This window comes from Lygodium microphyllum, chromosome 2 (genome assembly GCF_053477565.2).
Source record: "Lygodium microphyllum isolate KBCC chromosome 2, Lygodium_microphyllum_v1.1.10, whole genome shotgun sequence".
Taxonomy (NCBI): Eukaryota; Viridiplantae; Streptophyta; class Polypodiopsida; order Schizaeales; family Lygodiaceae; genus Lygodium; species Lygodium microphyllum.
Genome location: NC_141136.1, coordinates 190,778,555 through 190,795,003, shown reverse-complemented (window position 1 = coordinate 190,795,003; position 16,449 = coordinate 190,778,555). Strand labels below are relative to the sequence as shown.

General features: G+C 36.6%; 1 protein-coding gene across 4 annotated transcripts in view; it reads right to left on the bottom strand.

Annotated features, from left to right (window-relative positions):
* LOC148040749 (diacylglycerol kinase 3-like) overlaps positions 1 to 16,449 on the bottom strand; it is a 111,185-nt gene that overhangs the window by 20,179 nt on the left and 74,557 nt on the right. For all 4 annotated transcript variants that reach the window (XR_015687665.1, XM_087661499.1, XM_087661507.1 and 1 more), the window contains exons 6-11: positions 16,229 to 16,304; positions 2,176 to 2,258; positions 1,956 to 2,026; positions 1,575 to 1,652; positions 1,394 to 1,469; positions 997 to 1,113 (exon numbers count right to left, since the gene is read on the bottom strand). Coding sequence is in view for 3 of the 4 variants with exons in the window: in XM_087661499.1 (XP_087517625.1) it covers positions 997 to 1,113; positions 1,394 to 1,469; positions 1,575 to 1,652; positions 1,956 to 2,026; positions 2,176 to 2,258; positions 16,229 to 16,304 (501 nt within the window). In the remaining variant the exon portion in view is untranslated. The remainder of the gene's footprint in view (positions 1 to 996; positions 1,114 to 1,393; positions 1,470 to 1,574; positions 1,653 to 1,955; positions 2,027 to 2,175; positions 2,259 to 16,228; positions 16,305 to 16,449) is intronic.

Below are 16,449 nucleotides of genomic sequence, written 5' to 3'. Positions count from 1 at the left end.
AAAATCCAAGTCCCATGCTCCTAACATGCTTATGGATTTTAATAGCTAACCTATAATCAAGCAAGATTTTTTCTAGAGATACGGGGAATTATAGATGTGAAATTATGTTTTGGACAAAAAGAGGGGTCTAAGATAGACCTTAGCTGGAGTTAGCATCTTCTATAAATCTTGCTAGTAATAATATTGCTCGATATAAACTCAAGAAATAAACTCCAACAACCCTAGGAAGTGTATAGGACACCATGCATTTCTATCTATATGCATTGTTAGTGTTTTGAGTTTGAAATGGGATAGGCCTCTTACTTTGATGGTGATGAAAATATATTTGTCCAATGAGAGACTCCATAGTTGAAGTATATTTGTTAATAAAAATCATCTTGTAAAGTAAGTGAGTTTCTATAGACATAAAGCTTTAAATGTGATTTCAATGTGCATTTGGATTCTTAATGCGTGAGAAGAATATCTAATTCTTGGGTTTTAGGTAGGCTTGGATCAATAACAAATAATTGTTTTGCATTGGATTAAAAGTATTCCAATGGAGCAATTTCCACCTTTCTCTTGTAATTAGAGCTTTAGTGTGCAATGCAATATAGTAAATTCAAAGGTAAATCATTATTAAATGAATACATAGTTAAGATGATGGCATTAGCATGGCGCTACGAGATCAAGAACACTCATTTTGGTAATTTTTAAAATGACATGAGTTCAGGGGAACTCATATTGACGATTATGAAAGTCCTTACCAATTTTGGTATTCTTACTAGGATTCACACATTTTTATCATGGAGAAAACTTGGGTTGGTCATACAAATGGGTTTCAAATATTTCATTTTTTGAGAGACTTTAATCAATATCTTGGACAAGGTATATATTCAATACTTTATAATTGTTTAAACTATGAGATTGATCAATAACATCAATGAGTATTTAAAATAAATAATCAAATTTGTTGAATTTTCAGCATGGAATCTAAAAGATCTATACAACAAACATCACCTGTGCAAATCGTATTGCTGAACGAAGCTTTAGGAGAAGTAGGAGTGCATGCCAACCATCTGTTGCACCAACAATCTCTAGTAAGCCATCATCTGACCTTGGCTCCACAAAACCATTCTGCAACCAGCATGCATATCAAGTTAAGGTGGTGCACTATGAAAATGTAGGGTACAAAAGACAACATAGAGTTAAGGAAAAAGGATGATATAAAAACTATCCACCAAACTGATTCAACAAACTAGTTATACCTCATCTCATGGATGTCAGCATGGGTATTGCTCACCACCATAACTTGGTGGTGGAGTATGAAAATGTAGGGTACAAGACAACACAATACAAAAAGAAAATGTGCATAGATTAACTACCCATCGAACTAATTTAACAAACTTAGGTATACCTCATCTTGTGGGTGTCCCCATGGATCTTGCCCACCACCATAACTTCTAATGTTTAATATCATAATTGTTTGCATGCTACAAAAACCATAAAAGAAACGTTATGTAATGTATTTTTGGCACAATAATAAACTTGATCTTTTGTTGTGAATATATAAAGTTGTAGGAACATTTTGAACATACTTTGATGGTAGTTCCAGTAGCTCCCAAGTGCTAGTTAAAGTCTTTTTTACAAAGACTTGTGCAACATTATGCAAGAATCTAATAAAATAAAACCTCAATGTGTGTTAATAACAATATGATATTCCATGACAACATGTATTATGTGGAAAAGGAAAAAGAATGATTTTGAACATAGTTACACTTTGTAAAGCACTTCTAGTATCACAAACTATTTTCAATGGTAATAAAGGATGATCCAAAAAAAATAAAAAATCTAGTACATCTATAAGTTCAAAGCTATAGTTATGGAATTCCTTATAAGTTGTCTAAACCAAAATGCAATTTCTTCATAGAAAACAACTATAAGTTGTCCAAACCAAATGTAAGAATATTGAATTTCACCTTTGCGGGGAGCCGATTGAACTTTTTGTGCAAAACCAACCTTCCTTGCATGTTAGGGTACCATAGCCTATCTGTGGCGTAGGTAGATAGTTACAAAGGAGTTCATGTATGCCACAAAATCAAGAGCAGGATAAACATGTAAAACAAGATGAAGATCTAGAAATAGAAAAGTGCCTTTCAACATATATTGATATATTTGTGAATAAGTATGGCTACTTACTTTACCCAATATAGGACCTCTAACCATGTTAGGCCTCTCTCTCCTTAATTGGTCAAATGCATAAGCCACTTGAGCATACATTCCTGTTATAAGAAAAAAATATCACATTCAATTATATTTTCTATCCATTAAAGTAGATTATAATGCACTTTTATATCCCTTTTAAGGGTGAGGAGGTTCTCAACCAATTGAGTTGATTTAAATGAACCTATCATTAATCATCACACTATTTAGAGTTTGTAACATCCAAGATTAAATGGTGCTTTGGCTTATGGTAGATGTAGTTTTTTAATGCAATGTCCAAATATGCAGATATTATTTTATGTGCCAACATAGCCTATGATATACAAAATGAGAGTTGCTATAAGAGTTATTGATTAGAAGATTAGAAAAATAAATTTTATATTGGACCAACCAACACAGTAGAGAAATTAGTAAAAATCAAGAAAAAGTGATATAATGTTGATAGGAGAAGGAGGTCATGTTGTAAAGTTAGTGTGCTAATCTAATGGCCTATTTAGAACATTTATCTACCCATAAAATCTTTGGAGACTCCCTACATTTGAGTTGGCCAAAAAAGAAGTATTTGAATGTTCAAGAATGAGAAAAAGAAAAACAGATGTGTTTTCTATTTTGTTGTTCAAGATATCTATTTACATTATGCTTCTTTTGTGGAACATGTATTTTTACTATTCTTGGTAAGGTTCTAGCATCACATATAAAAGAAAAAAATGAGCTTATTAAGCCACAATTAACCAAACAAATGGTTCTTCAAAATTTATGCACACTACATGTAAGTTTAGTGTGGGAGGTGCTCATAATTGTAAAATACCAGACTCACTAAGATTAAAAGCTATCTTAGTATTTGCACATGATGAAGTATTAAGTTATATAAATTCATCACACAACTCATGTAGCTTCTTGTGACTAATGCCATTGAAGCCCAATAGAGGCATGCAAGACGTATTTAAAATTCATACCATGTGAATACTTCATTAATGATGTAATTTTTCCATTACTTAGTTTATTTTAATGTGCGTATACATTCCAAAGAAAATTGATTTATGTTGCATATTTTTTTATAAAAATACTAGCTCTAATTATAAAATTGACTCTCATTATGAAGATAATAATTATTATTAATGAGTTATTATATGCTAGTTCATGGAAGAAAGACTTGGGAGACCCTCCCAAGACTAGCTTATTAAAACTATGTTTGTAGTATAGAACAACAAAAAGAACTAGCCTAGTGGATAGTCACTTGTGGCAGTTAAGAGCACTTGGGTGATGACACTGCTAGGATGGGTGACCTCTTGGAAAGTTTTTTCTACAAGCTAGTGGGAGCTTCCCACGTGCAGCCAACGGCGCCAACAAAGCCTACGTAGCCCGTTGCCAAGTATGCCAAGGCCAAGATGCCAAGGTCTATGCCTTGATTGCCACCTTGGAGTGACGGCCACCCGATGATGCGCCACACGGTGCTCATCCATATATTCGTAATTTTTATTTTTACACTACAAAATGGAGCTTCCTCTCTGGCGTCATCAATTATATCATTAAAATCACGAAAAGAAAGCGTTCTCTCTTTGTCATCGATGATGTTATCGAAAAACGCTAAAAAAGCAACATCCTCTCTTTTACCCCTTGCAAAACTATAAATTGAGGGCTTGGGAATGAACAGGGAGGGGGAACAAGAGAAATCTTGACAAGGACAAGACGCTGATTGAGAAGGATGAGACTCTATTCCATGAGACGAAGAGACATCATTCCATTCAACCCAACGAAGGGGATACGCAAAAGGTCTCTCATCCTCTTCTACTCTAATCCGAGAAGAGAAGACACTGAAGAACTCTATCATATTCTATCAATCTGGTTAGAAGTCATACCTCTACTCTTGTCCCTATTCTATCTACTATAGAGAGAGAAGTATTGCTCTCCATGAGGCAATAAGAACCATCTGCGAGGCCTACATCATTGAATCCCACAATAGCCATCATAATCATCCAGAGTCTTACATCCTTGCCAATTGATATTACTGCCATGTTCTTCTTCTTCTACAAATCATATTTACATCATGGCCCCGAAGAAAAAGAATTCAAAAGCAAAAATCACAAATGACCCTACTAACGTGGAAGCAACTATTGAAATTGCGAGCACATGAGTCACTAATGAAGTCATGGGCGCAGATAACAACCCTTTACCAATTTTGATACCATAGGTTTTTTTCTAAAAATTTCTATCCAAATTCAATAGAAATAAGATAAGTCTCTTAAGAAATGCTGCAATCTTAGAGTATTCACTTGGTAAATTATTAGAAAATTTGATAGGCTAGAAACTGTTAGAAAAACTACGAAATTATAGAACTCAAGAGAAATCATGATGAATTTTTGAAGATGGATTAGTCAAGGATATAGTCTGATCTAGAAGATTTGATAGAAGATTTTAAGACCAAAAATATCTCTAAGTTAAAGAAACTGACTTAAGGCCAAGAAACTTGGTTACAAGAATAAACCTTAAACTGGGAAGTTAGAGACCCCAAAATCTAGATACCCTTAGTTAAATTCCAAGGGGAAGAGTTTATTATGTGAAATTCAAGTATCGATTGCTACTAGATTAATTGTCACTTGAAAGTTGCATGGTTGATTAAAGTCATAATTGCTTGAAGACATCAATCTTGTTTGTGATTTTCTAGATTTGATCCTAATTGAATTAAATATTAGAATAGATAAATATTAAGGAGCCCTATACCTCCCCCAAGGATAGGTGCTAAACCCCCATACCAATAAGGGATGTTTTTGCCGTGGAAGCATGGACTGACTTCGATGGTGAGAGGTATCCCAGTAGGGATCGTATTAAATAGGTGGTGGTTAAGGTGCCAATGGGGGCTCTAGCTAGTAAATCCTTTATGCACCTAGGAACTACTTGGTCCCTTGTATGGCCCAAGTTCTACTTGGGACACCTAAAAATGCTAGCTATAGGTGGATTTGATCTTGGTGACGTGCAAATGCGCTAGATGAGGCAGTACGTGAAATTGTAAATTTTCTCTTGTATGGGTGGGAGAACACACATTATGAAACATAATCAATGAATTTGTTTTATTCTGATTGTATGTCCATGAGTAAATTACACAAACAAAAAGTTGTGCATAAAAGGATTCTTTTTAATTAATGAAGTTGTTTTTATATGTTCCACGTAATGTGGTAGGTAATTAGATAACTAATAACTTCCATAGAGGGAAGGGGGTGGGACAAATCCAGTCCTATGATGGCAAGGTGGTTTCGGTTAGTCGAGAGGCTTCCCCAAAAACAAACGCTAGGAAGGGTCGATTCGCTAACTTACCTAGGGTTTGGTCTCAAAACCCAAACTGTAAATTATCTTAGGGGAAAGGTACGAGTACTATGCCAAAGCACTGCAAGGGATTTCATAAATCCTAGAAAAAAACATTGTACTCCATGAACCAAGCGTAATGGCAATCGCTCCTTCCAGACAAGAAGCCTCTTAAAGGACACCTTTGGATGTGAGCTAGTTGTCGATAGGTGACTATTAGGTCAATTAGGAACTTTCAAGTCGATCCTCCATGGGTAACAACATGACGCTTCCCCTATGGGTTAGACCTAGAGTTATAGAGCCGGAAAAAATCTGATCATTCTTGTTAGAGTACGAATGGCAATGGTTGGAGGGTAAACTCTAGGTGACTACTAAAATGTTACTTGTCACATAATAAAGGTGAGTACATTACAGATGATGCCCATATGGGATTATATTTCCATGTTATTGTTTTACTTAAAAGGCATTGTCACATGGTGATGGATGAAACTTAAGAATTAGCAATGTTTGTAGAAAAACACTATATTAGGGAATTTGGGAATTCTCATATAGTTTGGGAATTCCCAATATAGTTAAAATCTTGTCCCCTTACTTAAAACTCGAGTCTACCCTAATTAATATATAGGTTGTCTTTCCAAGTTTCACTTTGAAGCATGGGTTGAGATTTAGCCACAAGGCCAAATCTTTACCCCTTATTTGAAAGTGGGAATTGGGAAATTCCCAAATTCTCTAATATGGTGTTGAAAGCTAATTGTGTGAATTTCTTGGCCTTTTAATATTGTGTGAATTTCTTGGCCTTTTAATATTGGGATTTGAGGAAAAAAAATGAAAAATTTAGACTATTATTTTCCTCCAACAAATTTCTAATGTTTACTTAACAAATAGACACTATGCAATAGGAATGAGTGGTGGGGTGAAGATGTACGTTACACATCTCAATGTTGTTATAATAGTAGCTCTTTTCAAAGAGTTTAAATATAGGCAATGTTAAGCAAGAGAGGGGTTTTTGGACATGAAAATGGGTTGGAAAGGGAGAGCATCAAAAGAGAACACTAAAAGAAGTAATTTGTAAGAAAGAGTTTGACAGTTTGTAAGAAAAGTATTGCAAACTCATTTGATGACATTTTTAAGATGGTAAGGTTGTCCATACCATAGAGCTCAAAGTCAACTCTCTTGTTAGGTTGTCTCATTTGGGTTTTTGGTGTTTCTAATTTTAATAAGTTGGACTTTATAAGTTAGCATCCATGGGTCTTGCTAAGAGGTGGAATTAAACAATGACTATCTAATAATTTGCACTCTAGTAGGCTATGACTATCTAATAGATTGCACTCTAGTAGGCTATGACTATATAAGATTTGCACTTTAGTCTACTTGGAAGGTAAATTGTATTGTATCCTAATACTCTAGCCTATTGTGTTAGGGTTACTTGTAAATATTTCCATAGGCATCGCATTCTTCTTATCAAGTCTTGTATGTGAGCTTAGGTGATCTTGTGTTAGATATGATCAATGCCCCACCTTCATTAGGTGCTACCAATGATCCATGGTGCTCAAAGTTGTAAGGCCCCCATTATGAGGAGAAGCCAAATGTGAGCCCGGACATTGGTTGAGTCCTGACTTGTATATCAGATGAGGTCTATGTGACCGGATGGCAAAAAGGTGACCATTGTGGGTCTAATCTTTGGGTTAGATGGAGTGGTTAAGCTGGTAGCAACTCGAGGTGCATTGCATCGAGTTGCGGGGTAAGGGAGTTAAGAGGGGCCCCTATTGTGGGGTCCTTGGTCGACTAGTGGAGGCTTATATGGTAGGTCGATCAGGCCAACCTCACGGCCTTCACAGGCTATAAAAGCTAAACCCCTTCACAGCCATCGATCACTCATCTTTCACCCAGTCAGAGTTGTTGTTCCAGCTAGCCTTAAGCTCTTTACCTATCTTCTGTCTCTAGATCGCCATCTAAGCTTCACACAATGAAAGCACACTGGTGGACAGAGCCATCTTTGTATTAGTTGTTTGGAGTTAAAGAATTTACTGATTCTCCTATTCTCTGTTGTGTACTCTCTATCTCTTTCTCAGATTCTGTTCGCTGCGCCGTGTAATATTTTACATCTTGCAATATCCTATTTTCTTGCACCTTCTATGTATATTCTTTTATCCACGGCATTATCATGGATTCAAATAATTGAGTCAATTGGTCTCAAGAAATTGACAATATTCATTGAGTATAATCATCAAATTCATCCTTACCTATTGTGTTGTATTAGGGTTACTTGTGGATGAAATTAATTGAGTGCCTAAGGTAATGGTAATCTTATAAATAGACTTGGACTATACAAATGTATACGAGCCTTCATATGGGAACATGCTACGTTGACATAGAGTGGGAGCATTAAATTGTGGACATGAAAGTTTAAAGCTAAGAAAAATCATGACATGTAACTAAATTCTTATCGCTTTATTTCCTACAATGGAGGGGATAAAACTTTTAAATCAATTTTCAGTATGAGATGATACAAGACATTGGGAAAAAACAAAGCCAATTTGGCATGTTTACATCTGACATGCTAGGTCAGCTTGATGTAGCATGTCCCACTTGCTAGATAGTGTTTGACCATTTTGAATATTTATGTTGTCATCATAGCAAATAGTTTATAGTATATTTACTTTGCATCATATCAAATGCTTCATAATATAGCTACTTTTCATCACTTGCCTCCTTCTTTGAAAGTTATTTTCTAGGGTTTTCCATGGTAGACTATCAAGAGAACTAATGAAAAAACATCCCTCTTTCACATGCAAGCCATATTGATTGTTGAATCATTCTTATATTTACATATCTATTATCCAACTTCTAAAAAATATCTCATACACCCTTTGCATCCCTAATATAGAAGATCATGTTATTAGCCAAATGCTATAATGAATGTAGTCTGAATGCCAAATACTATAATGAATCCACTTTCACTATCTAACAACTAAAACTACATGCAAAAAGGCCTAGAGGAAATATGGGTTTGGTAAGGAATGGATAAGGAAGAAGTGGTAGGGAGACAAGGGTAGCTAGAGTTAGGTCACTTCAAGTAATTAAGCTTGTGTATTACTCTTATGAGATGAGGTCATTCAAAATTACTAAGCTTGTATTACCTCTTGTGAGGGACACCAAACATATTGTTCATGACTATAGTGCCAATTGTTGGGAGGATATAAGGGCTCCCCCTAATAGTGTGATTTAAAGATCTACTTCCACAAGGTTAGTAGCAAGAACGTGCATCATGTTGGCCACCTTATCTTTATCTTAGCAATATAAGTGTTGGAAATTTTATTTATCTTGGAAATATAGGTGTTGGAAATTGTCTAGAGTGTCATGTGAGTGCATGTTGAAGGCATCAACCATTTAAATCATCTTATAACTTGTAAGAAGCTGGGAATAACAAATTAGTGTTAATAATATTGATATTATGCCATGTCACACTGACATTGGTATAAAAGGAGAGAAGATGTAAATTTTCACATCTTTTTGACACATTAATACAATTACAATCTTTCTCTCCCTTCTTGCTCACAGCTTCTATGGCTTTCCCTTCTTTCTTGTCTTTCTCTCTCTAAATCTAGTCTTTCTCTCTCCTTGTCACTCTTCTTCTCTCTCTTCCTGCAGTCTTTCTCTCTCTTCTGCAGTCTTCTCTCTCCTCTTTCTCTCTCCCTAGTTCTCTCTCCTATATACCCTTTTGTAGGGCTTGGTAGCCATTTGGAGTTACTATCTTGCATTACCGGGTCAAAACAGGGCACTTATAGGTCTAAACAAGGTGCAGGACTGGACAGTTCAAACTCTAAAATCTAGCTACAGAATTTTCTATCCTAAACCTGTTATAGAGTGCTATAGCTCATCTCGAAGAGGGTATTCTTAGCTTCAATCCGCACAAAAAAGTTCTGAAATCGGAGTTTCCTAGCCAAAGTTATAGCCGGTTTTCTAACAGGGGGTACTACAGGATTGCACTAATATGGCAGGACATAAAGGCAAAAATAAGGTCCAGGAGGATTATGCTCAGTAAATCAGGGATTCCATGATGGATAGTACACTTCAAGAGAACCCTGAAGAGCTTCAACAACAAGGAGAAGTCAGTATACTCAATAATACTTTGTGTGCCCATGAACAAAGACATAGGGAACGACATGAGGCCATCTTGTCAAGAATGGAGCAGATGGTTCTATCTACTGATCAGACCAAGGCTTCTATTGATAAGTTGGTAGAATCCAATGAAAAACTCATGGCACAAATCTCTAAATTCATGCAGTTGCAAATGGCATCAAGAGAACTTAATGAGAAGGCTTGTTCAAACAGTGGCCCTTCAGTCCCACTTCAGCCATCTAACCAAAATGGTCATGGAAATGGGATTATTGGAAGAAGAGGTATTCCAAATAGTCAATATGAAGTAGGAGAAGCTTCACAAAGGCATGATGACTATTTGGGCAGTTTGAATGGGGCCAATACTCAAGCTTTTGGACTGCATACTCAAAATTCTAGGGGTACTCTACCAACAGGAAGATTACATAGTAATTCTCAGCCACCTATTGGAAGATTTCAGTCTCAATTTGGAGGATCTGTACTTGGTAATCCTGATCAGCCAATTTTGGGACAGCAACCCTTTCATGAAAGGGAGTTTAGGGACAAAATTGTTTTAGCCAAATTTAATGGCCAGTCATCTTCACCATCAGACTTAGAGGAATGGACCTCTAAGATGGAGTCCTACTTTGATATATACCCTAAAACTGATGATATGAAGATTGACTTTGCTTCTTTGCATCTAGAAGGATTTGTCCATACTTGGTGGAGGTATATCAAGAAAAAGAATATACTTGTAGAGAATTCGGAAGCTTTCAAGGCACTTATGGCTGAAGTCTTTGTTTCGCCTCTTGAGAAAGAGAAGTTAGCATGGAGATGGTATGGTTTGGAACAAAGGGGCCTAAGTGTAAGAGAGTATATAAACCAATTCCTCAACTTGACCATGTATGTGGAAAGCATCAGTGATGAGGCTAAGCTTCACAAGTTTATGTATTGTTTGGAGCCATCTTTGTCAGCTGATGTTATGGCACAAAATCCTACTTCACTTTCAAGGCTATTGAGCTTCCGGAGCACTATGGAAGAAAGTATAGGAAAGAATCTTCATTTCAGCCTAGTTATGGACAGCCAAGGACTGTTTTAAAGCAGGGACAAGTTGGTAACATTTATGGCAGCAATCATGTGCCTAATGGGAGCTTACGGGTATCAACTTATCCTCCATTTAATGCTTCTAGGCCTCAAAGTAATTTCAAGATAGCAAACAGTCCAAAGGTTGAATTCAAACAGGGGGACAACAAGCCTAAGTCCATTTTAGCTAATACAAATCCCAAATCTATTCCCATGGATCTTTACACCAGTTGGACAGGAGTACTTTTATGATCCAGCCGACTCTTTTCCTTTTGATCCAGGTGGAAATGTTCCGTTTGACCCTGGTGGATCTTGTGATGAGTCGCTTGTTGCCACTAATTGTTCTATCTCTATGGATGCTTGGACGGGATCTAAGAGCCCTAATACACTTCGTATGAAGGGAAGCATATGTGGAAAGCCAGTGTTCATCCTGATAGACACTGGCAGTACTCATAGTTTTGTCAATAAGTCCATCATGGACAAGTTAAATTGTGTTCCCACAGACTTACAACAGCCCATTAGAGTACAAGTGGCTAATGGTGAAGAAGAAATCAACACACAGATTTGCCCACAGGTTTCTTTGCAATTGGCTGAAAATTTTGAAGCCAAAGTAAACCTAATCACTCTGGAAATGGGGCCTATAGATATTGTACTTGGTTGTGATTGGTTGATGACATTAGGCAGGATCACTATGGATTTCTCACAGTTATATATGGAGTTTATCTCCAATGGACAGCTTATCCATTTATAGGAAATTCCTAGTAGATTTGATTTTCATCTTATCACCATTCAACAACTCAAAAGAGAGTACAAGAAGCGCTCACAAATATTTGTTTTGCATTTGAACAAAGAAACACAGGATTAGCCCAATAATTCGGCAAACCATCCAGCCTTGACAGCTCTTCTTGAGGAGTATAGAGATTTTTTTGAAGTACCTACTTCATTGCCTCCTAAGAGAGCGGTGGATCACCCCATTGATTTGGAGTCCAACTCAAAGACAATCAATAAGCCACCTTACAGATTATCAAAGTGTGAACGAGAGGAAGTAGCCAAGCAAATCAAAGAACTTCTTGAAATGGGATTCATTGAACCAAGTTCTTCACCTTACGCATCTCCAGTCCTGTTAGTCAAAAAGAAAGATGGATCTTTCAGAATGTGCATTGACTACAAGGATCTCAATAAGATAACAGTGAAGAACAGGTATCCTATACCTAGGATTGATGATTTGCTTGATGAGCTTAAGGGGGCTCGATTCTTCACAAAGATTGATTTGAGATCAGGGTATCATCAGATTCACATGCGAGAGGGTGATGAAGTCAAGACTGCTTTCAGGACTGATCGTGGGCTCTATCATTTCTTGGTGATGCCATTTGGGCTTACAAACGCTCCAGCTACCTTTCAAAGCCTGATGAATAAGATCTTGCAACCTTTCCTCTTTTAGTTTGTCTTGGTGTTCTTTGATGACATTTTGATCTATAGCAAGACTTATAAGATCACTTGGCACATATGAGGAGGGTTTTTTATGTGTTGAGACATCATAGGCTTTTTGCTAAGGATAAGAAGTGCTCTTTCATGCAGACTGAAGTGGAATACTTGGGACATATAGTCAGTGAAAAAGGAATACAGGCTGATCCCAAGAAGGTGCAATGCATAAGAGATTGGCCAACGCCTACTACTACTACCTCGCTTAGAGGATTCCTTGGTCTATCTTCATTCTATCACCGATTTATAAAGCATTATGCGGCAATTGTAGCTCCTTTGACTGACAGGTTGAAGAAGGAGGCTTTCTTTTGGGATGCTCTTGTAGATAGCAGCTTCAACCAGTTAAAGGAACTCCTTACTTCTGCTCCTATCTTAGTATGCCCGGATTTCTCCAAAGAGTTTACTATACAGTGTGATGCTAGTGGCCGTGGCATTGGGGCTGTTTTGCTTCAGGAGCATGGAGTAATTGCATTTGAGAGCTATAAGCTTACAGATAAGGAGATGGCCATGAATGTTTACGACCAGGAGATGTTGGCTATCCTGCATGCAATCAAGAAGTGGCACCATTACTTATATGGCAGCTGATTTAGAGTACATAGTGATCACCGGGTACTCAAGTATTTCCTTACTCAGTCAAATCTCACTCCAAAGCAACGTCGCTGGGTAGCTACATTACAGAATTATGATTTTGACATCACTCATACAAGGGGTAAAGATAACATAGTGGCTGATTCTCTTTCCCGTATGTGGGCCTGCAAAGTGTCAGCTATGACAGAATTACATAATGACTGGATTAAAGAACTATAGGAGGCCTATCTTTTAGATGAGGAATTCAGCCAAATCTTTCAGAAATTACAGCAAGGTCTTATGGAAGAAAACTCGCATTACCAGCTTAAAAATGGTCTTATTTGGTGGAAAGGCAAGATTGTTATTCCCTCAGCTTCTTCTTTTAAGCGAAAAATTATGGAGGAGTTACATTCTTCGCCTTTAGCTGGACACTTGGGAGTTTTCAAGACTTAAGGTGAATCTAAGGAAGGCTCAAGATCAAATGAAGATGTATGCTGATGAGAAGAGGAGGCCTTTAGAGTTCCAAGAAGGAGAGCCGGTTTTGTTGAAGGTGCCCAAATCCAAGTACTCTACGTTAAAAGATGGATCCAGTAATAAGCTCGCCCACATGTTTTATGGCCCTTACAGGATCCTTAAGCGAATTGGAGATTTGGTATACAAACTAGAGCTTCCCTCTTCTACAAAGATTCATAACGTCTTCCATGTTAGTCAGCTCAAGCCCTATTATGGTGATCCAGTGGATATAGTTGATGAGCTGCCACCTATTGATGAAGATGGTCTTGTTCAGTACATCCCAGAGGCTCTTATAGGTCAGCGTGAAAAGAAGCTTCGATCACGTTCTATTGTGGAATATTTGATCAAATGGAGAGGTTTACCATCTGAAGAGGCTTCTTGGAGACCTGATTCTATATTGGATGAGTATCCATACTTGAGGGAGACATTGGTGGCTGAAGCCTATTGCTTATGGAGCTAGTAATGATGCAGACTGGTTCAGGACAGCACGCTGTTTTAGAACACTTTTTATCGTACCTAATTTTCAGAATTAAGCTATCTATATGGGCTTAAAGTACTATTCAAGAGCTTCGTTTTGATATATGTTACATCTCATTTGGACACTTCTATCAAAAGTTATGGCAGATTTGGTCTAGCAGGGACTGTTTACTCAGCAAGCTGTCTACTTTGTTCTGGGATTATTTGTTGAAGACTTTATGGCTCCATTTGCTTCTGAAGTATTTCAAATCATGTATATATTTGGGGTTTACTTCCGTTCTTCAAATTCAGCTCATGTAGTGGTCATTTTTCATTCATTTCCCATTTGTAAAGCTGTAAAACAGAGTAGTACTCTGTTCTATCCATCTTCTTTCTAGTTGTTTCTAGGTTTGTTTTTGAGGACAAAAACTTTTGGGAAGGGATGGATTGTAAGAAGCTAGGAATAACAAATTAGTGTTAATAATATTGATATTATGCCATGTCACACTGACATTGGTATAAAAGGAGAGAAGATGTAAATTTTCACATCTTTTTGACACATTAATACAATTACAATCTTTCTCTCCCTTCTTACTCACTTCCCTTCTTTCCTGTCTTTCTCTCTCTAAATCTAGTATTTCTCTCTCCTCATCACTCTTCTTTTCTCTCTTCCTGCCGTCTTTCTCTCTCTTCTGCAATCTTCTCTCTCCTCTTTCTCTCCCCCTAGTTCTCTCTCTGACATAACTCTACACATAGAAAAGCTACAGCCACATCTCGTCACCCTTGCTTTGTAACAATGGTATGATTGCAATGAAGAACATATAGAAACACAAGTAACAGGGTTGTAATGGCATCAATGTAAGAAGTAGAGGCATCAAAATGTGTGGAGTTTGAAAATGTGCAACCTCTTTCAAACAATGGGCATATTTAATAGCACCATACTGGAGCCAAATTAAATTGACATCCATAGCACTACCTTTGGCCACCTCATTCAATTTGGTGTTTTTTAAGTTACTAAAACATTTTCCACCTGAATATTACAATAAAATCGTAATAGAGTTCCATTGATTAGCTTTAAAAAAGTGCAAAGCTAGAAAGTGGCATCTTGGTATTTGTGAAATGATCCAATGTGGATCACATCTCATCACTCTTCAAGTTCTTGTATGAAAAACATCCAAGCTCTAAAAAGTAGAAGTAATTGTCAAACTAACTTTGATTTGGACTATGAGATACCACCCTTCATGGTCAAAAAGGAATTCTCTCAATATGCATTCAAAATTCAAGATCCTAGCCAATGCTATCAACACCATTACAAGATACATGGATTGGCTTAGGGAACCTTAGCTCTATCTTATAGGGAGAACTAGGGACAATCCTAGGACCATCTAATCTCAAAGCCAAGGGAACCACTTGGTAGCCACAAGAGAGTGCACACTACTTCAATTTCAATACTTGAATCATAGCTATCAATGCCTTTATCATTGTCAAGTGCTTCATGTCCATTGATGTGCTCCTTAAAAAGAGAACTCATTGCATTCTGACCTATGAAAGGGCTTCACATCCTCCAATTATTTAATTTAATCAAGGTTTGGAAAGCTACAAAATTTATTGAGTCTACCCATCCATAAATGAAATTCATCTAAGTCAAGGTCTTCCATGTTCCACCCAACACATGTAGCTAATTCTAGTGTGTTAAACATGTTATATGAATGCATTGTGTGGACATATAAAACTAAATTCCCTTTTAATATTATACCATTGTAGAAGAAAAATCCAAGAATTCCCTTAGAAAACAATGAAAAATAAGAAATTAATATCACTTTCATATTAACTAATATTAGATCATTATGCCTTCACCAAGAATAAGGCCTTCTAACCATGGTTAGACACATGAGAAAAAGTTATCTTATCCATTGACATAGGGATGTTTTTACAATCATAATCTTGCTAAGCTTCCCTATATATTGAGAACTTATCAACTCAAGATGGGCTAACATACTATTTTAGGATGTGCTCATGGATGCCAAGAAGTTTGCAAAATATTACATCTTGGAAAATAAACCCTCATTAATCATTAACCCTCAGGTAACCACCCATCAAGTAAAAGAACCCTCACCTAGCCAATAATAAAAAGAACCTAATATCCAACTTCATGCTTGAATAAATATATGAGAAAACCTAGAGGAAGGATGAGTTTTTATTGTTGTGTCAATACTTCTCTATGTCATTATTTCTTTCTTCTTCAAAGGAGAAATATATTGGGAAATGTGTATCAATATGTCACAATTATGAATATAGAACAGTATTATCCAAATGAATAGGATGACAAGACCAAAGTAGAAATCCTAGACTAGACGATGCAATCCTTAAAAAAAGGGCTTTATTAATATGTTCTAATGGACACCTTGAAATCCATCCATATAGACATTAACTTGTTGTGTAAAATCCAGTAGGCTATGATTAAATTTTTTTAGAAAAAGAATGCATAAGCTATTAAAATCTACATTTGAAAAGAGGTATTGAAGAGTACCAATGCTCAAACAGATAAAGAAACGTCCTTCAAAGGATGGCATCATATCACTTTCCAAACTTTTAGAGTTTGCACTCTGCAAATGAACTCATCTAAACAATGGTCATAAAATAAGAAAACAAGAAAAATCAAGATTACTTGGTGGATCATAAGTATTATGGCGCATCATTGAAGGTTCAAAAAACTTAAAAGGAACTCCATGAACACTTATTACTTTATTA